Below are 20,831 nucleotides of genomic sequence, written 5' to 3' on the forward strand. Positions count from 1 at the left end.
TGCAAGATTCTTAACTTTCTTGCTGACCGACACCGACCCCGACCCCGACCCTGTCCCTGACCTTGACCCCTTACCATTCTTAGGATTCAACGCCCATATTTTATCAAAACTTTCGGTATTATGTTTAGATAACAAAACTATACTATCCTCTATCGCCAATTTTAAAGGAGTTGACTTTTGAATAACGTTGACGTATGCTCGAGTTTCGAGTCACGTTTGAGAGAAATATTTTAAAAAACGTGAGCAAGTAAATACGTTGAAAACTATTTGAAAGAAAGCAACGTTACAAGCTAAAAGAGAATAGGCAACAACGGTTTTGATAATATATAACCCGAGAAGGAAAAAGTTGTTCTCTCTACATAATGCAACAAGCGTTTGGATTCTCATCACTGAACAAAACTAGTAACTGAGCACTCTCCTTGCAACAGTTGAACATCATCAACTGATTGCTATTATTCGGGTCCGATCGCTCGGGATCCTTGACAACGACTGTTTCTTTCGTTGCTGCACCCTTGTCGACCACGAGCTCGACCGGTTTCCTCGTCTTCTTTCGTAGTTTCTTCATAACTTTTTGAGGATCAAACTTGCCCATCACTACAACCTTGTGCTTTCCCATGTCTGTCATGAACTTCTCCACCCCTTCAACGTTATCATGCATCACCATAATTATCAAACAAAACAAATGAAAATTAAAATTATTACAAAAACACTTTTTTTTTTTTTTTTATACTTAAATTACTAATTTAGTCCCTAGACTTACAAGTTTGTATCGTTCAAAATTACATATTTAGCCTTTGAATTTTTGAATATTTAAAAAACGGTAGATCTAATAAACACAAAATTAAATATTTAGAGTCCCATTAATCACTTTTTTTAATTAAATTACAAATTTAGTCCCTAAAATTTGAAGTATTTATTTATTTAGTTCATGAATTTTCAAAATTACACCTTTAGTCTCTGAATTTTTAAATATTTTAAAATTTAAGAATCTAATAGATACAAAAATAAATGGTTAGAGTTTCAGTAATCACTTATTTTTAGTTAAATTACAAATTTAATACGTAAACTTTCAAAATTACACTTTCTTGAATTTTCAAATATTTAAAAGTTCATAAATTTAATCGGACACAAAAATAAATGTTTTTCTTAAAACATTATAAAAAAAAATTAATTTTTCTAAAAAAAAAAAAAAAATTATTTTAAATTTTTATTTGGAAGAGATTTTACCTTTGAATTTGGAAATGGCTTTGGCCACCGTTCTTTCGCATGCTTTACAATGCATTGAGACCTTGAACTCTGCAGTTAATGGCTAAATTCAAGAAGAACCCATATTAACAAAAGCAAACGACGTCGTTTGAAGAAAGGAAGAAGGACAGAAATGGAACGACTTACTTTGATTTCCTCTGTTTTCTTCTTCTTCTCCATCGAGTTTCAAAGAAAAACAACAACAATTGTTCCACCAATAATAAATAATAAATAATAAATAATAAAAATAAATAAATAAATAATAAAAACAATAATTTATAATGGTCGTTGAAGATAACAAGTAATGGCGATTCAGACCAAATTTAAACCGCCCCATCGATATAACACATTTTCCCCGATTCTGAAAAGCCGCTTGTGTTTAACCGCCCAATTTGAGGTTAATTAGGCTTATTAATTTGGGATTAGTGATAATACAATCAAATTAGGTTAATTAGGCTTATTAATTTGGGATTAGTGATAATACAATCAAATTAGGTTAATTAGGCTTATTAATTTGGGATTAGAAACAGACTCAAAATTATTTTTCTAAAAAATATTAATTTACAACATTTTTTAGGCAAAAATTAAATACACTTCTCTCATTATAAATTTATCATAAATCAATTTAATATTATAAACAAAAATAGCATATTTGAAAAATTTAAAGCAAAATTACCGCAGTTTAGAAAACTCAAGCTCGAAAAACCCGACCCATATATATAATTTATTTAATTTCATAATTTTTTTTATTATTTATTCTTCGACATCTCTTGAAAATAATTTTAATGATAATTTTTTAAAATATACATTTTTCTTCTATTAAAAATAAAAAAATTAATTAAATAACCTAAACAACTCGATACCCCACCCAAAATTTATAGTTGGATTTATTAAATTTTTGAAAAAAATATCGTTAATTACCGATTAAATATAAAAATGAAGACTAATGAGATATTTTTTTATCCTTCGAGACAATAAAAAATTCACGAATATATTTAAAATATTTTAATGTTTAGCAATTTATTTGGCAAAAATTAAACCTAAGTTTAAATATATTCTTACCAAAAATGCTTACGTGGCATAATATCAGTAAAATATATTTCTTAAATCTAAACTCAAGGCATAAAAGTCAAAAAGCAACGTAATATCTTGTTACCATTAATGTGAACTTTTTTAAATAACACACAAAATTTAAAATTTCCAATTAAATGGTCAACACAGTATTTCTTGATGACGGTTATTTGCCATTTTTTTATAATTATTTTCAGTAAAATTAAAACAATAAATTACAAATTCAAAGAATTTGACCTCGCTTTACCGACCAACCATCCCAATGCCAAATCTTTTTCTAATTAATAATAATAAAATAAAACCACTTTAAGTGGACCTCTCTAAATAAATAAATAAATATATATATATATATTATTTTAATATCTTGGAAATTTGAATATTCTCGTGTTATTGAACTAAAAAAAAATCGTGTTAATTTTGTCATTCATTCGCTCATTTTCACTCGGGATCAAGACATTAATTTTTTTTAATATATTCACGTGTTTCATATCAACTTAAAGAGTGAATTGATATTTCTATAATATTATAAAAATAATTAAAAAAATCAACCAAATATCACCAATTTTAATTTAATATTTTTAAACGGGTCATATATATATGTATATATATTAATGAATTTCTAGTCAACTTTCCTTCAAATTGCTATTGAATTCAGGCAACAACAAGAGACGGCTCGATGAATGAAACATCTTAATAGCTGGACAAGAAGAAAGCAAAAGTAATTCTCGTAGTTGCAAGTGATATGATCGAAAAAGCCTAACTGTGAAAATGAAGTTTCAAGAGAGCAATACAAGTCTCGTGCTACTAGACGAAGCAAGAGGCTCGTAGCCAATTCCCTTAAACCTTCTCTTCTTTTGAAAATAAATAATATATATATATTTTGAGTTCTCAATATTGGAGTATTTTTCAGTTAAATTCTCAATTAATTAATCAATTAAGTTTTTATTATCTTATTAATTGACATAATTGAGTTAAAATAGTACTCTTTGGCTTTATTTGATTAAAAAATAATAATAATAATACTATCATTTAAAATGTTTCTAATTCATGGTCTATTATAGAAAATTGTCCAATCAAAATAAAGTGGGGCCATTTCAAATTCTATTTAATATTTAATTATTACAAGGACTAAAATGCAAATAAAAATAAATAAATTAACAAATGGAAAAAAAACACATAAAATTAACATTAAAACATATTATTTATTCAAAGACAAAAATATATATATATATATATATATATATTATTATTATTTTAACCATTGCTCGAGCAATAATAATAAATTAAAATACTTACTTTATCAATATTCATAAACTAAAAAAATAAAATAAATATTTTATTTTTAAAATTGATTTACTTTTAAAAATACAACTTCCACCTATAATTTTCTTCATTTTTTAATTTTCTTCATTTTTCTAATTCTTACAAATATTTTTAAAATACAAATAAAAAAAAATTAAAAACTATTTTTGAATTGACTAAAAATTCAAATATCAAACACAAATTTCAGATCATAAACCGAATCTTAAAAGTTAAAAAACGAGATTTAAACCTTTTAAAGAACGAACCAGGCTATTCACGGATACCCTCCCTCCATGCACGTATCCCAAAAGAGCTTATCTTCCATTTCATTCATATCTTGGATCGTACCCACATTATTATTCGACTCTTCTTCTTCTTCCTCGTCCTCCTCAGAACTATACTCCAACGTTGCCCCGCGTGGTCGTGTTTCATTGAGATGGCTTGATTGAGTGTCGTCACCGGTCGAACCAACGGCTCGATCTTCATCTCCATCCCCATCATCTCGGAAATCAACGGCGCTCTGATCAGTAGCATAATCATCGCAGCTGCAGGATCGAGCGTCCTCCTGATCGTCCACAGCAGATTCGAGTTGATGAGGATGAGACAATAATCTATCCACCTCGGAGTCTGCTGTGTCTTCCCAGAGGAATAAAGAAGAAGCATTTTTCATTTGGTCCATATATGATTTCTCTTATTATTATTATAAATAAATAAGATAAAAATGGGAGTATTTATATGGAATTAAATAATGAAAATAAATAAATAAATAAATAATATTTGGAGGTGGGTTGGTTGAGTTGAGATATGTGGAGAAAGTTTAATTTTGTGCATGTTTCTATATTGGGTTGTTGCTGAAATGGAAGGGATTAAATAAAGATGGTGACAAGGCATTCACTATAATTTTTTATTTATTTTTTATTTTTATTGAAAATATTTTTAAAAATATTGCTAAAACTTTTAAAATTTTCAATAATATATTTAAATTTTAAAAAAAATTAAAAAGAAATATTCTTACTATTAATTTTAAATGGAAATAATTAATTATTTATTTAAAAAATAACGGGGTGACGGTGGATTGTGATGTTCTTGGGTGGGGAGGAGAACAAAACACCCGAGTGTGGAAATCTTTTTCTAGCAAACGCGTTTTAAAGCCTTGAGGGGAAGCCTGAGAGGGATAGCCCAAAGAGGACAGTGTTTACTAGCGGTGGGTTTGGACCGTTACAAATGGTATCAGAGTCAGACACTGGACAATGTGCCAGCCTTCTCGCTGTTTCTCGAAGGGGGTGGGTGGATTTGGTCAGACGATATGCCAGTCTTCTCGCCTTTCCCCGAAGGGGGTGGGTGGATTTGGCGGGGGTCCCACATCAATTGGAGAAAGGAACGAGTGGTAGCGTCCTGCTAGGCCCCGAAGGGAGATGGAATGTGACCTCCCACATTGGCTGGGAGGAGAACATCTCGCTGTTCCCCGAAGGGGGTGGGTGGATTTGGCGGAGGCCCTACATCGATTGGAGAAAGGAACGAGTGTCAGCGTCCCGCTAGGCCGGAAAAGGGATGGATTGTGACCTCCCACATTGATAGTGGAGGAGAACAAAACACCCGTTTTTAGGATTTTATTTATTTTTATTTATTTATTATTATTATTATTTTAATTTTGGTCATGGAGAATTGTGGGTTTTGAAAAAGGTGGTAGGTTGGGATCTTGCTTCACATTTGAATTTGTTGGTGGGTTTCATGTCACCTATCCACTTCTTTTGTTTCTTTAGTGCTAGAGAGAGATACTTTTTTTAGGTTTAAAATTATTTAAAATATTAAACATATATTTATAAATTCTATTTTTTTTTTAATAAAAGCCCGATTTTTACGTAGCTCCTTTTTGTTCACACTTGTTCGAGCACATGCTAGTTCGTTCAATAGAAAGCTCGAATACGATCTCCACATGAGTATAATTTCTAAGGCTCATAACTTTTTTGTTCAATACCTAAAAATTCTACCGACATGGCTAAGTTAGATGTATAGCTTTTGATATTATTTATCAGGGAGAGACGACAGACCCCCAACCTCCATATATCTCCATATTTTAAATAGCGGAGATATTATCTCTCACTTATATACTCGTGATCTTTCTCTTTCGTGCCGCTATTGTAAGACTTTGGTTGTATGCTTGACCTATAGTGTGAGATCTTACATCGATTTGAGAGGGGAATGAAATATTTCTTATAACTATGTGAAAACCTCTATCTAACTGACGCGCTTTAAAACTGTGAGGCTGACGGTGATACGTAACGAGTCAAAGCGGACAATATTTGCTAATGAGTCAAAGCGGACACAGTTAGGATGCTGGCCCCAAGGGGATAAATTGTGAGATTCCACATCGGTTAGAGAGGAGAACGAAGTATTTCTTATAAGGGTGTGGAAACCTCTTTCTAGCAAACACGTTTTAAAACTATCTAGCTAATGAAGATACGTAATAGGGTACAACTTAACAGATGAAAGATAAGCTGATTTAGTCATTTCGTCAATATGAACATAGTTCAACTAGGTAAATATATAATCGACAAAAATACACCCCATATGTTGGAATTTACCGGAAAAAAGTAAAAATCTACCGTCATTTCCTTAAATAAAAAACTTCTACCAAGACGGTTGATGTTGACTTTTGATCGATCGGACTCGACTTTTCCTAATTAATCATAAAACTTAATGCAAAATTAAGTTCATAAATGATAAGCCACATAAGTTGTTTGTTGAACATCAAATCAAAGAAAAAATATGAGATGAATCTCAAAAGGAAAGAGATTGGTCGATTAATATAAACGCGAACTCTTCCTTTTTATTTTAATTTTTATTTATTTTTTTAATTTTTTTTAATTTTTCCTTTTGGTTAAATGATTACAATTTCAAACACCTAAACATCTTAGGTCTGCCGACGATGACGTCGATTTCTTTCAAAGAATATGTTTTAAATGATTTTTACAATTAATTAAAAAAATATTTTATAGATGTTTTTATTATAATTTACAATTAAATATATATATATATATATATATATATATTGTATTTTTCCACACAATTTTGATAAATATTTTTTTTAAAAAATAGCTGGTCCCTTTATAGTTGAAAAACTCAGTGGAATTCCATGACTTTTCCATGCTTTCATACTCCATAGGTTTTCAGCCACCATTATTGATAGGTTCTGAATTTTTAAAATATTAAAAATCTTCTTTAAATTTTAATTTTATTTCAATTTTATGTTTTATAGGTCCTCGTCATATTTAAATTTGTTAATTTTTAATTAATTTTAATATACTAAAATTGAATTCGATTTTCTATTTAGTACAAACTTGACATAGAAACTTTAGGTCTTTCTAAACCTCGAAAGGTCAAATTTTGGATGAACTACGGATCAAACGTGTGGACTAACTCAAAATTTTAATGACTTATTACACGATTTTAAAATATAAAAATCTATTAATTAAAATTTAATAGCTAAATAATATAATGGTATTTAATAATTACTTAAAAAATACTTATTACTCATTAATTGATATTAGTTTATTAATTAATTAGGATAGAATCCAAAACCCACATGCATAGAGGGTATTAGAAAACCTAGATGGGATCGATTTTAAAGTTTCCAAGATAATATTAGCCCAAATTTTAAATATGAAATATCAAGATGTATGCGTCCGACCTAACATCAAACTCTTTCTTCCCGACGTCTCACAGGGTGAAGGAGTCTAAGGTGTCTTGGGGACTTGGCATCTTTCCTATCTTTCTCTTTCTCGAAACAAATGTGAAACAAATCAGGCTATTAATGGCAAAATTCATGTTGCAAACCGACCGTAAGTACCTGCAATGCCTCGACCAACCGCTCAACCATAGGCTTACCTGCAAGAACATCTACAATTGAACCAATTGCACCAATTTAAAAGCAATATCACTGCTAAAGACAACAGTTTGACTCGAACCTAATCGAACAAGGAAATGATTTAAAGTTGGAGGATCTTTGGTTGAATATAGATGATCCTCTTCAACCATTTTGTTAGTTGACAGTAAATGAGAGAAGACCAAACTCCAACCAACTTCTAGAATGACGGATGAATTTGGGTGCCAAGATTTCACACTAAGAGCTTCATTGATCTTTCGGATTCTTTCTTGGCAAATCGAATCGATTCAAACCCCACTTAGCCATCAGTGGAGATACACGGGTGGCCAACGGCTGTCTTTGTCTAATTGTACTCTCATAAATGGGACCTTCTTCTAGGTCATTCTTTCCTAAACTAGTGGAAGATTCTAAATTCGGTAACGAATTTCTTATCAGATCCCACATCGGTTGGAGAGTAAAATGAAATATTCTTTACAATGGTGTAGAAATCTCTCCCTAACATTACATGTTTTAAAGCTCAAGGAGGACAATATCTATTAACAATAAGCTTGAGCTTTTACAAATGATATTAGAGTCAGACACCGCTGTGGTGTGTCAGCGAGGACACTGGACCCCCAAGTGGGGTAGGGATTGTGAGATACAACATCGGTTGGTGAGGAGAACGAAACATTCCTTATAAGGATGTGGAAACCTCTACCTAACAGACGTGTTTCAAAACCTTGAATAGAAGCCCGAAAGGGAAAGCCAAAAAGATCAATATCTGCTAGCGGTAGGCTTGAGCTATTACACATATTCACCGACCGTTACAACTATTTTATAATAGAAAAGACTTTAAAAAGTCATTCTAAGCAGATTCTCGTTCACAATAATCTATTCTCATTCCTACCGTTACGTGTTTACATGGCATAAACATATATACATATAACTACTATCTGATCTAAGACTCGAGTCCACTTAGTATCATGTAAGATTTTCTACAAAACGCACTACAAAGACCAAAATGAGGTTTCATGATAAATTCAAGAATGAAGACAATATTAGTAGCAAGTAAAAAGTAAATTTGGATAGTGTGAAAGTTTGACCAAAATAAGATTCAGGCTGATTGTTAGACATTCTTTTTCTTTCACCTAAGTAATATTTTCAACAATGGTGTGTACTGCATAACATAGTCAAATCATCTGGTAGGTTTCGAGTCACGACGTATAACAACCTAAGGACTATATTCCAGAAGGCATGATGAGTTAAGTTGAATCAGAATGACAGTCCTGAATATGGGATTATGATTTAACTCTAATATGGGTATCAGACTATATGAAAATCTGTCATTTCTACCATAAGAGATTGTTAATGAATTGAATTATCAGACCTTTGGTTTGGTGTTATCATTCAACTTTAATATGGAATCAATCATAAGAAGACCTCAAATGTCATAAAGAAACAGCTTACTAAAATCCCCCATCTTATTAGGTGAAACTTAAAAGCCTGAGCTCGTATCTCCTACTCCCCTGTAATTTTGTTCTCAACCTGCAAAAAACCGACAAGAAGAAACCGCTAAATACTGTGGCAATGAGGGTTTTTGTAAGAAGAGAGTTCTTGTATACCGATGTAAACGAACAGAGTGTCGGTTCATGTCTAAAAAACAATGGTAGGATCATTATAAGTATGTTCATTTGAAGTTCGAATATCCTAGTTCTTTCATTGTTCATTCATTAGAAAAATTTTGGAGGCAGTGTTACAGTGATTTGGTTGTTGTTGGGATAGTCTTCTATGTGGATGCAGGCGAACGTGCTAGGGTATTATGGATCAACAAGGTCAAAGTCTTCGTTTGGGGCTTATGGTTAGACTTAGAAAGAAATCAACGTGGTTTGGAAGGCCAAATTGAGAGTTGGGAAGAAATATTTGCCTTTCATCAAAATCAAGCTTCTTCATCATGTGCTCTTTCTGAAGAATTTAAGGGATATTTCCCTCCAGAAATTTTGTTCAACCACCAGAAAGCTTTAATGGGAGTTTTTGTTTTCAAATGTCGTTCTTAAACCTAGTTACGTGCGAATTTAACAGTTGTTTCCTTCACAAAGTTGGTTACATTAAGAAGTTTTTGATGGGTTAGAGTTGTTTCAAATGTAACAGTTACTTAGAATTTTATAAGAGATTATAAAAAATTTGTGAGCGTTTGAGCTAGACTGTATATTGACTACCTGACCTAGCAATATTTGGTAATAAAAAAACTCACCTGTTTGTGATATCTTAGGTAGGTTTATGGGATTTGATCTCATTTTTTTTTATAATCATCGTGCTTCCATTACTTCCTCCAATGATCACTAGACCGACCTATGGACCATAAGTGCAACTAACATCTTTCTTAATTACAAGCCATAAGTGCAACTAACATTCATTAGTAAAAAATGACTAATGAAAATTAATTGAATAAGTTTGCACTAACTTTTCACACATTTACTCCTGGATCCTAAGTTGTTCTCTCATCTTCTTCCTTGAAGTGATATATATTTCCAAGTTTCCTATGGGGGGGGGGGGGGGGGGGGGGGGGTGCAAGTTCCAAATCAAACTCCAACATTGTCCCACTTTGAATCTTGACTCGTACATTTTGATTTTCCTGCTACAACATTGGCATTGTTTGTTTGTTTTAAAAAGTTCGTGGTTTTTATGTATAAGAAAACAGGCAAGCAAACAAGCTCACTCGAATACCGAGTCAAAGCATAGTGGCCCTTAGAACTGAAAATAAAAATAAAAAACTAAAAAACTAATTGAACCAAGTCGGTGAGTTCCATTGTTTGAGCAATGTTTGGTTTTCTAAGGTATAAAGCAGAAATCTCATCAGTATACTTTCGACAAGGTTTTGGTTGGTTTCAGTGCATTCAGTTTGATTTCTATAGCTTCTGTCAAGCGGGCAGTTGAATTTTCAAAAAGCTGATCTCAACCTCAGTTTTTAAATTTTTAAACAGTATGTCAGACATCCATTTTGGGTGGGGAAAAAAAATAATAATTTCAACCTCGGTTAGGCTGACTATAAGGACGGAATGATGAACAAACCTTGCAAAGCAGCTACTCCGGTCAACAGTTAGGCTGATTGAAGCATTAGGCGTCTTTCCTGGCCTCTTCAGCAGCATCGTGATTCCTCCAAGGATTAAGGGCTTCTCTAATTGCTTGAGCCTCAGGCGAGTTTTCCCAAGCTATCTTCTCCGATTCCAAAACTGTTACTTTATCATCTAATGATGCAAAGGAAAAATAGAGACAACATCATATACCAATCAACAGGCCATCAAACAAGAAACTGACTTCAAAAGAGCGCGATTGAATCAGTACTTCCTTACAACTCATAAGTAGTACTTTCTTTCTTGTTAAAAAAAACTAGTATTTTTCCTTGATGAATAACCGAACATTCATCGAGGAAAAATGAAAGAATACAAGAGCATACAAAAAAGATGAGCCCACAAAAAAAGGGAGGTAACCTACAAGAACGGCCTCCAATCCAACAAGACCTAATGAATAATTACAATAGGTTTAGCCACAAACGCCCTGAACGATGGCACAGCCCCAGCTTGCAACAAAAGATTTCCTTTCTCATGAAAAGGAGGACGAAGAAAGTGGCTCAGTCTAACACAGTGTTTACAATTGAATCAAATTCAACGTGTGCATGCACCAATGAATCAGTACCATCTTATATTCAAGAATCCATTAAAAAAAAAAAAAAAAAAAAAAAAGTGTTTTAGTCTCTCAAGATTTAATGTTGTCCAGGGCCTTGGTTGGTCTAGTATGGGTGTTCTAGTCCAGTTTTGAGGAGTCCCACTCTCAGCTGGCTTTGCTGATTTTGCTTGGTGGGTTGTGGCGGTTCAAGTCTTTTCTCTGCTCTCCTCTTTTCAGTGGGAAAGATTTCAGATGATTCTAGTGGTTTTGCTCATCTAGGGCTGCTAACTTTTTTGTTTTTTAGATAAAAAGACGATATGATATTTGCTAATCAAAAGAAAAGAGGATAACCACCTTAGGGACAGCGGAGAGAAAACCCCCTCCCCTAAATAAAACTACAAGAAAGTTTTCCAATTGTTTACGATAGTGGAAGACTGCTAGCTTTTGTCTTTGTTGTTGTTTTCTTAGTTTCCCTCTTTCGAGTTTTTTGCTATAACTTTTGCAGTTGGTTTGGTGTTCTTTCGGTTCCTCCAGTTGGTTTCTTTTTTACACTCATGAATCCTCTGGTGTGCTGTTTTTTTGTTTGTTTTGCTTTTTTGTTTTAAATTTTATAGGTGAATATGTGGGCAAGAATTCAAACATTTGACATTTTGGTCGATAACTCAATGTGTTAACCAATTGAGTTGTGTGCTCAAGTTGTCGACACCTTCACATCTTTGAATGAGAGAAGATGGATTTAATAAGGAACTTGGACAAGAAAAATAAGATGCAAATGAAGACTAAATTAGGAGAGCTATGAAACAGCTGAAGGAATCACAGCCAGGATTCTACTAAATTTTATCACTATCAGTTAAATTACTAGCAGCAGCCACAACTGTTGGGAATTTGGCATAAGCTTCTGACTCGAATATTATATGCCACAAAACTATAAAAACAAACTCCCATGAAGCTTGCGGCTCATTACAGTTTCCACTCAATATCACTTATTTACTTCGTGTTCTCGAACACGAAAAATCTAACGTTAGTGTATAATCACTGAAAAGCAAGATTTCTTCAATCTACGCAGACATAAATAATAAAAAATTGTAAAGAACTATTAACCAAACACCTCCGATCCTCGTAGCGAATCAATTTTATAAGATCTATCGGAAGACGAAAAAGCCATTACAACAAGCACATCAACTAAATACAGTGAAGAAAAAGAATTTAAACTGGTGAATTAAGGAATAAGGAAGAAGAAGGAGAGTTCTCACACAGAAGCCCGTTTTAATCATGAACATTTCCATGGAAGCTCCAATCAAAGCCGAAACTGTCCCAATCTTCACATACCAACCTAGAAACTTCATTTCAACTGAGAATCCAAAAACAAAACGCATTAACATGATTATAAAACGGAATCCATTGTAATTTCCAAAAGAAAACAGACTGGTTTATGCCTCGACGCTTCAGAGATACTTACAGAGCTCAAGCTATGGAGCTAACAGCGGCGACGTCCAGCGGCTTCAGAGGGAAAATTTGTTATTTTCCGTTCTCAAGTTCTCAACCGACAACCATCGATTTTATTAGGGACGGCGTTTCGAAATAGGCCCAACAACTACGGATTGGAGATTCTAAGGCCCAAATAATCTGGCCCATATGGATGAAGAAAATTAAAAAAAATAATTAAAAAAATTCAAAAATACTTTAAAATATTTTTAAAAAGTTGGATATTTGTGAAATATATAATAATTAACAAATTTGATAAATAAATAAAAATTGTATTTAGTTATTAATTTTAGTTTTTTTATTGTACTAATATTTAAATTTGATGACCCGAAAATTCCATCAACGTAGACTACCGAACTAAAATTATTGAGATGGGTTAGATTTTTTTAGGTTTGAACTGAATTTTTTTGAAAAATTAAAAATGTTCGGTTGGTTGGTGGGTTGACGTTCTTATAGTTTGGTCAACCCGACCAACTCAAATCAATCCAAACCATACTTTTAAGATTATTATGAAAATTACAAATATTTAACTTCGATATTAGTATATTTGAATTTTATAAGATTTTAGTTATTAATATAAATATATATATATATTTTAAATAATAATAATAAAAAAAAAACATCTCAACTAACTCAACTAATTTTTCAAACAAAATAATATTAAAAAGAACATTCCCCATTTATTTACAAGTCAACGCGAGTCAATTGAAGTCGGTTTAAAAAGGACCATGTGAGCGTGTGGAGCCCACGCATAGAACAGTTTGGGCCTCTTGTGTCGAAATGGGCCCACAATCGCTTCAATTGTACTAAATGGGCCATTGGGCCCATTTTCTTAGTCAGGTTCCAACAAGCACCTGTCACGTCAGAGTCCCAGACAACCGTCTACGTACAGAATTTTGTTAGTCTTTCTCTCAGTCTTCAAATATAATATTATTACTAAAAAAAAAACATAATAATTAAAAAAAAAAAAAAAATCCATAAATTTTCCCTCTCTATTTACTCTCCCTCTCTTTCCGCTCGGAATTCTCTGTAAATTTTCGGGTTCTTCTTTTGCTGAAGCTCTTGTGAGTTTAACAGTAATGGCGTCGGTTCAGCCACTTATGGATGGGATTTCTGAGATTACTCAAGAGGTTAGATTATTTATTTATTTATTTATTTTAATTTTCCAAATCTTGATTTCTTCATCTTCGTCTTCAGCTATTGTATTTTGATCGTTTTTTTTCGTTGATTTTAAGATTAATTTCTCTGCTGTTTTAGAGCTCTGCGATTAACAATGTCGTGTTCTTCCGAGTTCTTCCAGATTGTTATTTACAATTATTACAAGGAATTACTGATAGTTGATTTTGATTCATGCGAGTGCTGACTGATAGTTGATTTTGATTCATGCGAGTGCTGAGTTTCTTCTTTTCAGCTTAATTTGTGATGAATTATTGTGGTATCCCTAAGCATGGGGCTATAGTTGTCTCGTTTTTGGGGGAGTTTTCTTTATCTTGATACTGTTGGTACTTTGTAGATCTTGAACAGTGTATCAAATTCTTGCTCTAGCCTGTTGTTATTTTAAAGACAATGCTCATGTATCATAAATTAGATCTAGAAAATCTTAATCGTTTGCAGAAATGTAACGGCTCAAGCCCACCACTAGTAGATATTGTCCGATTTGGCTCGTTACGTGTCGCCGTCAGCCTCACGATTTTTAAAACGTGTCTACTAAGGAGAGGTTTCCACACCTTATAAGGAATATTTCGTTTCCTCTCCAACCGATGTGGGATCTCACAATCTACCCTTTGGGGACCAGCGTCCTTGTTGGCACACAGTTCAGTGTCTGGCTCTGATACCATTTGTGAGATCCCACATCGGTTGGGAAGGGGAACGAAACATTCCTTATAAGAGTGTGGAAACCTTTCCCTAGTAGATGTGTTTTAAAGCTGTGAGGTTGATGGCGATACGTAACGGGCTAAAGCGGACAATATCTGCTAGCCGTAGACTGAGGTTGTTACAAGAAACATGGCAAATCTATTTGATAATCATATCTATATAATTGAAATAAACTGAAATAGGTGAATGGATGAATGTTCGATATAAAACACGGCCTCGTGGATTTGATTCTCGTCTCCGGGGCGTGGCAAAGTGGGATGCCATTGCTACGGGATGACTCACTTAGGTCTCTCGGGGGAGAGATTAGTTGAGTGACATGCTAGATGTGTGAGGGAAACTGTAAAAGTACTTCGAATTTATATTTCGTGACGTGGTAGCATGCCCTTTAAGCCAATTCAATGCTTTAATCTTAGATAGTCGATGAATCTAACTTGAATTTGTATGTGTTTGTTATAAGCAGGAAGATGTTGAGAATGTAAAACCTGTTAATGAACAGATATCAGATACTCGACATAGCGGTAGACGCCCCGATATCTCACTTCAAGTACCTTCGAGACCGATGGGTGGCGTAAAAGGTTTACTGCAATCTCTAGGTTCGAACAATGGTGTTTTATCTCCTGTAAGCTTTTTAAGAGCTTTAAGCTTTAAGAGAAAAGGCATTGCTGCTGAAGGTGAGACGAGTTCGCTCCTAAGTTCGGACTCGAGAACAACTGCTGAGAGTCCGGTAATAGCTATCGCATCATCAGCCTTTTCCTGGACAAAGTCCTCGTCCCTCCCAGTTACTCCAGCTTCAAACTTGTCCCCGTTGATACCCCGCCCCGCCACAACTAATGAAAAGCCAGTTCCACGTGTGAGTTATCTCGTGTTACAAACTTCCATTTTTTAAAAGTTTCATCATTCAAAACTGGCTAGACTTTTTGTGAGATCCCCCGTTGGTTGGAGAGGAGAACGAAACATTCATTTTAAGAGTGTGGAAACCTCTCCCTAACATACGCGTCTTAAAATTGTAAGGCTAACGGTGATACGTGACGAGCCAAAATGGACAATATCTGCTAGTGGTGGGCTTGAGCGGTTACAAATAGTATCAGAGTTAGATATCGGGCGGTGTGTCAGTGAGGACGTTGGGTCCCCAAGAATGGTGGATTTTGAGATCCCACATCAGTTGGAGAGGGGAATTAAACATTCCTTACAAGGGTAGAAACCTCTCTCGAGCAAACACGTTTGAAAACTATGAGGCTAACGGCGATACGTAACGAGCCAAAACGGACAATATCTGCTAGCGGTGGGCTTGAGCTGTTACAAATGGTATCAAAGTCAGACACCGAGCAGCGTGCCAACCGGGATGCTAGGTCCCCAAGGAGGGCGGACTGTGGGATCCCACATCAGTTGGAGAGGGGAACGAAACATTCCTTATAAGGGTGTAGAAACCTCTCCCTAGCAGACGCGTTTTAAAATCGTGAGGCTGATGGTGATACGTAACGGGCCAAAGCGGACAATATCTACTAGCGGTGGACTTATGCTATTACACTTTTAGTACTCAATAGAAATGTTTACGATGTTGTTGCTTGATTCAGATCCATAATTTGATCTTTCGTTTTTAACTCTTGCAGAAAGTAGCAGCACGTGCAGTTTCGAGGTCTCTATCCATGCCGGGTAGACATATTGTTATAATACGATCTCCATCTTTTGCTTCCCCTAAGGCAAATTCAGAGGCCAGTAGCAGTTCTGGTATAAGTCCTTATACCCTACAACTTCATTACTAGTTTAAATATTGCTTTATTCTATGCCCACCCTTCACGTCCCATAGAAGCTTAGGCATGGTTTTATTACAGGTTGCAATTTATGTATAATATATATTAGGTCCTTAGAGTCTTTAATAATTATGAATCTTGCATGTATTTGTTTTAATAAAATACCCTTAAAGTTTCCACTTTATCTCAAAAATACCTCTAAACTTTCAAAAGTTAAAAAAAATATTCTTACCATTAGTTTTATGGAAACCGTTAATACTTTATTTTAAAAATACCTTCAACTTTCAAAATAGTTTAAAAAAATATTCTTTTAACAAATACATTCTCAAAAGGTTCATTAGCACCTTAAAAAAAATTTTAAAATTTTAAAAACTTCAAAAATACATTTAAATATTTTAAAAAAAATTTAAAAATACCGTTTCAAAAATATTCATGAACTTTTCTAGAGTAACATTAAAGCGTTTGTAAATAATCTATGAGGTGTCGATAAACGGTTTTTATCCATATATTGATAGTAAGAATTTTTTTAATTTTTTTGATAAAGTTAAAAGGTATTAATGCTACTTTCTAAATTTTATGGGTATTTTTTAAAATATGGTATAGAAAAAATTGAATTGTTTAATAAAAGTTGAAAGGTATTCATTAAACTTTTTAAAGTTTTGAGAGTATTTTTGAAACAAAATACTAATTGTTTCCATCCAAAACTAACGGTAAAGGTATTTTTGAGATTTTTTGAAAGTTTAAGAGTATTATTGAAACTTTTGAAAGTTTATGGGTATTTTTGAAATAAAATGTAAAGTTCAATGATATTTTTATTAATTTAGCCTTGAGGTTGTGAATCACATTTGAAATCGGTTCATTTTCTAATCACAATCACCCGTTTGGGGGCAACCAAGATGGTACGGACCTATGGTCTAAGTCGTGTAAAATGAGTAAGTTTTCAATTTTATAGGGCATTATGTCTATTTCATAAAATTAAAAAGGAAATTAAGGTAAACTAGGGGTCGATGGAGCTGAAACTTTTAAAATATTCGAGAAAAATTTGAAAAAATAACACGAACGTTTGGGGAGATTGTATATTGAACCTTACGTAAATTATTCCATGTAACAGATCAAAATGGTTCTGTTACCTTAGAGAATGGCGATGAAGAAATTCCTGAAGAGGAAGCTGTTTGTAGAATATGTTATGATCCATGTGAAGAAGAAAACACTCTCAAAATGGAATGTAGTTGCAAAGGAGATCTTAGGCTTGTACATAAAGATTGTGCAATAAAATGGTTTAGTATAAGAGGAAAAAAGGAGTGTGAAGTCTGTAGGCAGGTGGTAAAGAATTTACCTGTCACGCTACTTCGTATTCCGACCGCCGCACAACAGGACGGAAGACAGTTGCATAATCAACTGACTTTCCGTTCACAGACGATAAGGTATTACAATGGTTTCTCGTGATTTGGATTTTTTATTCACTTTTGATTGGAGATGTCTATTTAACCTATGGAGACTCGCTCCAAACAGGGCACGAAATGGGAGAGGAAAGAGATTTGTGAGATCTCACCTTGGTTGGAGAGGGGAACAAAATATATTTTATAAGGATGTGGAAACCTCTCCCGAACAGATGCGTTTTAAAACCTCAAGGGGAAACCCAGAAGTGAAAGCCCAAGGAGGACAATATTTGTTAGTGGTGGGCTTGGGCTGTTACAAATAGTATCAAAGCTAGACACCGAGCTGTGTGCCAGCGAGAACGTTTGGCTCCCAAGGGGTGGATTGTAAGATCCCACGTTGGTTGGAGAGCGTTTCTTATAAGGGTGTGGAAACCTCTCCCTAGCAAACGCGTTTTAAAGCCTTGAGGGGAAATCCAAAAGGGTTGGAGAGGTTGGAGAGGGGAACGAAGCATTTCTTATACGGGTGTGGAAACATGTCCTAGGAGATGCATTTTAAAACTTTGAGGGGAAACCCAGAAGGGAAAGCTCAAAGAAGACAATATCTGCTAGCGATGTCTTGGACTGTTACAAATGGTTTCAGAGTCAGACACCAGCCAGTGTGCCAGCGAGGACGCTGGGCCCCCTAGGAGATGGATTGTGAGATCCCACATTGGTTGGAGAGGTTGGATGGGAATGAAACATTCTTTATAAGAGTGTGGAAACTTGGAACGCATTTTAAAACTTTGAGGGGAAGTCCAAAGAGGACAATATCAGCTAGCGGTGCTGTTACAAGATTTCTCCTTGATCCCCATGAAAATAAATGGAGAATTTTGCCGGAATAGGGACTGAAACAGGTGGGAAGGACGGAGAAGGCATCTCCGTCACCGTTCCGCTCTGTGGACATCTCTACTTTTGACGATGTTCGAAAATTTCACTCTCGTTTCTGATTTTCGTCTCACGTACTAAGCTGAAACTGTACTTTAACTTCTGTATTTGCTGCAGCGCTTGGCAGGACTTTGTGGTGCTTCTTTTAATTAGCACAATATGCTACTTTTTCTTCCTTCAGCAGCTTCTGGTATGCCATTTGCTAAGAAAGAGGAATTTGTTTGAACTTTAACAACCCAAGTCTACCGCTAGCTGATATTGTTTGTTTTGGCCCGTTACGAATCGCCGTCGCCCATTACGTATCACCGTCACCCGCACAGTTTAAGAGGGGAATGAAACATTTTTATAATGGTGTGGAAACCTCTCCCTAGCAGACACGTTTTAAAATCGTGAGGGTAACAACGATACGTAACGAGTCAAAGCAGACAATATCTGTTAGCGGTGAGTTTGAGCTGTTACGAAACTTCCTCGTACTTGAACTTCTTTAGGAACATGTATTCTACTTAGCTTTATATTTTCACGTTGTGTTCAGATTCCGACATTGTTCGATCCTGTTTTCGTTTGTTTTAGATTCACGACTTGAAGACTCGGGCGATCAATTACGCTGCGCCTTTTGCGTTGTTGTTTGGTATCATGTCGTCGATATTCTCGGTCATTCTCGGTATAGTTTTATACGATACTTTGAATATTTCCTTTAAAGCTGATTATGGTTCTCATAGTTTTCCTGCCTGCTCAACTTTGCAGCAATCAAGGAATACATATGGACTTATGCAGCTCTTGAATTTGCACTTGTAGCTATCATTCTTCATATATTATATACTTTGGTGAGTAAAATCTTGATGCATTTGACATAGCACAACTTTGGTCTCAAAGTGGCTTCTAAAGAGTGCCACCCTGTTTTTGAAAACCGAACGGACCCATCTAACATGTTCGGGAGTGATTTTGAAGTACTTATAATCATTTTGTCAAGTTCAAAACCACTCCAAAACGTGTATTTAATTCTTCAAAATCAATTTTGATTATTTGAAAATAGCATTTAAAAGTGTAATAATAAAACAATAAGGGTTTTACACTTTTAGATGCAAATTTCATACCATCAAAACTGATCTTGAATGATGAAAAACATGTTTCAAAGGGATTTTGAATGTGTAAAAAGTGATTTTGAACTCTTTCAAAATTACTTCCAAATAAGTCGTATCAAAATTAAGGCTGCAAATTTCAAACACGTTTAACTCGAGAATATATCAATCTTCATTGTTCTCATTTTGGATTAGAAACCTCAACTTAGTACATCATAGTGACATTCTTTTGGCCTTTGTTTGCAGCTGAAACTGAAGGCCATATATGCCATTTTGCTGTCTGCAATCTTGGGTTTTGGTATGGCTATGAGCCTTAACTCTCTGTATATTCATTACTACATTTGGCGAGTTCGAGTCGTACAGAATCACAATCTAGTATGACCAAATTCCAAAGATGATAAGCCTGTCTCCGAAAGCTTCCTTCCAAAATTCTAATTATCAACGACAATCTGATGAATGAAGAGAATGCAGGTAGATCCCACTTTACACGAACATCTTCAGTCATCTAATGAGTAAAGATCATATCATCTTCATCTTGAATCAAGATTTAGAAGTTTTGAATTGCTTAAAAAATAGACAATATCAATGGATGAGCTCGAGCTACTGTCGATAAGATGGAAAAAAGACTGCTCAAAGATTGAAGACCTAATAAGTAGAACGTTTATATTTTTTGCTTAGGAAAATTGTATTCCTATGGACACTTTTTTTTTTTTTTTTTTTTTTTTTTGCTAGTTTTAAAAATAGTGATTTTTTGTGAAAATAATGTTTATAAGTTATTTGTTAAATGTTAAATTATATTCCTAAATTTTGAAATGTTTTCATTTTATCTTTTTAATATTATTTACGGGCATAAAAATTAATTACCTAGATGATTTATCAGAAGAAATAAATTATAAAAATCTTAATCTTTTGTATAATCTTAAATAACATTTTTAATTCTTCATCTTTTATTTTAACAAAAAAAAAAAAAAAAAAAAAAATTGTAAAGTTCAAAATATTATGAATAATTTAATATTTATTAAAAGCAATTTTCGTATAATCACTTTAATATTTGCATTTGCATTTCTATACAATTAAAATTAGTTTTAAATGATGAACATAGCAAAAATAATGTAATAATTCAAATCAGCCATGTAATTGGATCAAGTAATTATATATAAATTCGTTGGATAAGTTTAACACAAAGTTCACG

General features: G+C 33.9%; 3 protein-coding genes across 8 annotated transcripts; 1 reads left to right on the plus strand and 2 right to left on the minus strand.

Annotated features, from left to right (window-relative positions):
• Nucleotides 1-9: 9 nt before the first annotated feature.
• Nucleotides 10-1,695, minus strand: LOC111807063 (Heavy metal transport/detoxification superfamily protein). The gene is made up of 2 exons (XM_087129149.1): nt 1,228-1,695; nt 10-639 (listed from the first exon to the last, which is right to left on the minus strand). Exons 1-2 carry the CDS (start codon nt 1,280-1,282, stop codon nt 356-358), a joined length of 339 nt encoding a protein of 112 aa, XP_086985275.1. The 5' UTR covers nt 1,283-1,695; the 3' UTR covers nt 10-355.
• A 7,066-nt stretch (nt 1,696-8,761) lies between these two features.
• Nucleotides 8,762-12,723, minus strand: LOC111806987 (DNA mismatch repair protein). Of its 4 annotated transcripts, none has more exons than XM_087128824.1 (4): nt 12,583-12,723; nt 12,402-12,497; nt 10,553-10,728; nt 8,762-9,028 (listed from the first exon to the last, which is right to left on the minus strand). In XM_087128824.1, the coding sequence occupies exons 2-3, from the start codon at nt 12,490-12,492 to the stop codon at nt 10,598-10,600; spliced, it is 222 nt and encodes a 73-aa protein (XP_086984950.1). In that variant the 5' UTR covers nt 12,493-12,497; nt 12,583-12,723; the 3' UTR covers nt 8,762-9,028; nt 10,553-10,597. The 4 variants fall into 4 exon arrangements, 2 of the variants coding, with proteins under 2 accessions (XP_086984950.1, XP_086984949.1); XM_087128823.1 differs by having other exon boundaries at nt 12,606-12,688; XR_015423084.1 differs by lacking the exon at nt 8,762-9,028 and having other exon boundaries at nt 10,587-10,728; nt 12,400-12,497; nt 12,583-12,674.
• An 865-nt stretch (nt 12,724-13,588) lies between these two features.
• Nucleotides 13,589-20,468, plus strand: LOC111807064 (uncharacterized). 3 transcript variants are annotated; one of them, XM_023692631.2, is made up of 8 exons: nt 13,589-13,761; nt 14,967-15,356; nt 16,117-16,234; nt 17,369-17,681; nt 18,678-18,750; nt 19,131-19,221; nt 19,305-19,384; nt 19,886-20,468. In XM_023692631.2, exons 1-8 carry the CDS (start codon nt 13,711-13,713, stop codon nt 20,018-20,020), a joined length of 1,251 nt encoding a protein of 416 aa, XP_023548399.2. In that variant the 5' UTR covers nt 13,589-13,710; the 3' UTR covers nt 20,021-20,468. The 3 variants fall into 3 exon arrangements, with proteins under 3 accessions (XP_023548399.2, XP_023548400.2, XP_023548402.2); XM_023692632.2 differs by having other exon boundaries at nt 14,967-15,125; XM_023692634.2 differs by lacking the exon at nt 13,589-13,761 and having other exon boundaries at nt 14,968-15,081.
• The last annotated feature ends 363 nt before the right edge of the window (nt 20,469-20,831 follow it).

This window comes from Cucurbita pepo, chromosome 12 (assembly GCF_057944985.1).
Source record: "Cucurbita pepo subsp. pepo isolate OVF chromosome 12, ASM5794498v1, whole genome shotgun sequence".
Classification (NCBI taxonomy): Eukaryota; Viridiplantae; Streptophyta; class Magnoliopsida; order Cucurbitales; family Cucurbitaceae; genus Cucurbita; species Cucurbita pepo.

Excerpts from the sequence above, each read along its gene's own strand:
- LOC111807064 (XM_023692631.2), top strand. The coding sequence starts at position 13,711 with ATGGCGTCGGTTCAGCCACTTATGGATGGGATTTCTGAGATTACTCAA. Across the intron at positions 13,762-14,966 it reads TTTCTGAGATTACTCAAGAG|GAAGATGTTGAGAATGTAAA; the intron begins GTTAGATTATTT and ends TGTTATAAGCAG. Across the intron at positions 15,357-16,116 it reads ATGAAAAGCCAGTTCCACGT|AAAGTAGCAGCACGTGCAGT; the intron begins GTGAGTTATCTC and ends TAACTCTTGCAG.
- LOC111806987 (XM_087128824.1), bottom strand. The coding sequence starts at position 12,492 with ATGAAGTTTCTAGGTTGGTATGTGAAGATTGGGACAGTTTCGGCTTTG. Across the intron at positions 10,729-12,401 it reads CATGATTAAAACGGGCTTCT|ATGATAAAGTAACAGTTTTG; the intron begins GTGTGAGAACTC and ends TTGCATCATTAG.
- LOC111807063 (XM_087129149.1), bottom strand. The coding sequence starts at position 1,282 with ATGCATTGTAAAGCATGCGAAAGAACGGTGGCCAAAGCCATTTCCAAA. Across the intron at positions 640-1,227 it reads AGCCATTTCCAAATTCAAAG|GGGTGGAGAAGTTCATGACA; the intron begins GTAAAATCTCTT and ends ATAACGTTGAAG.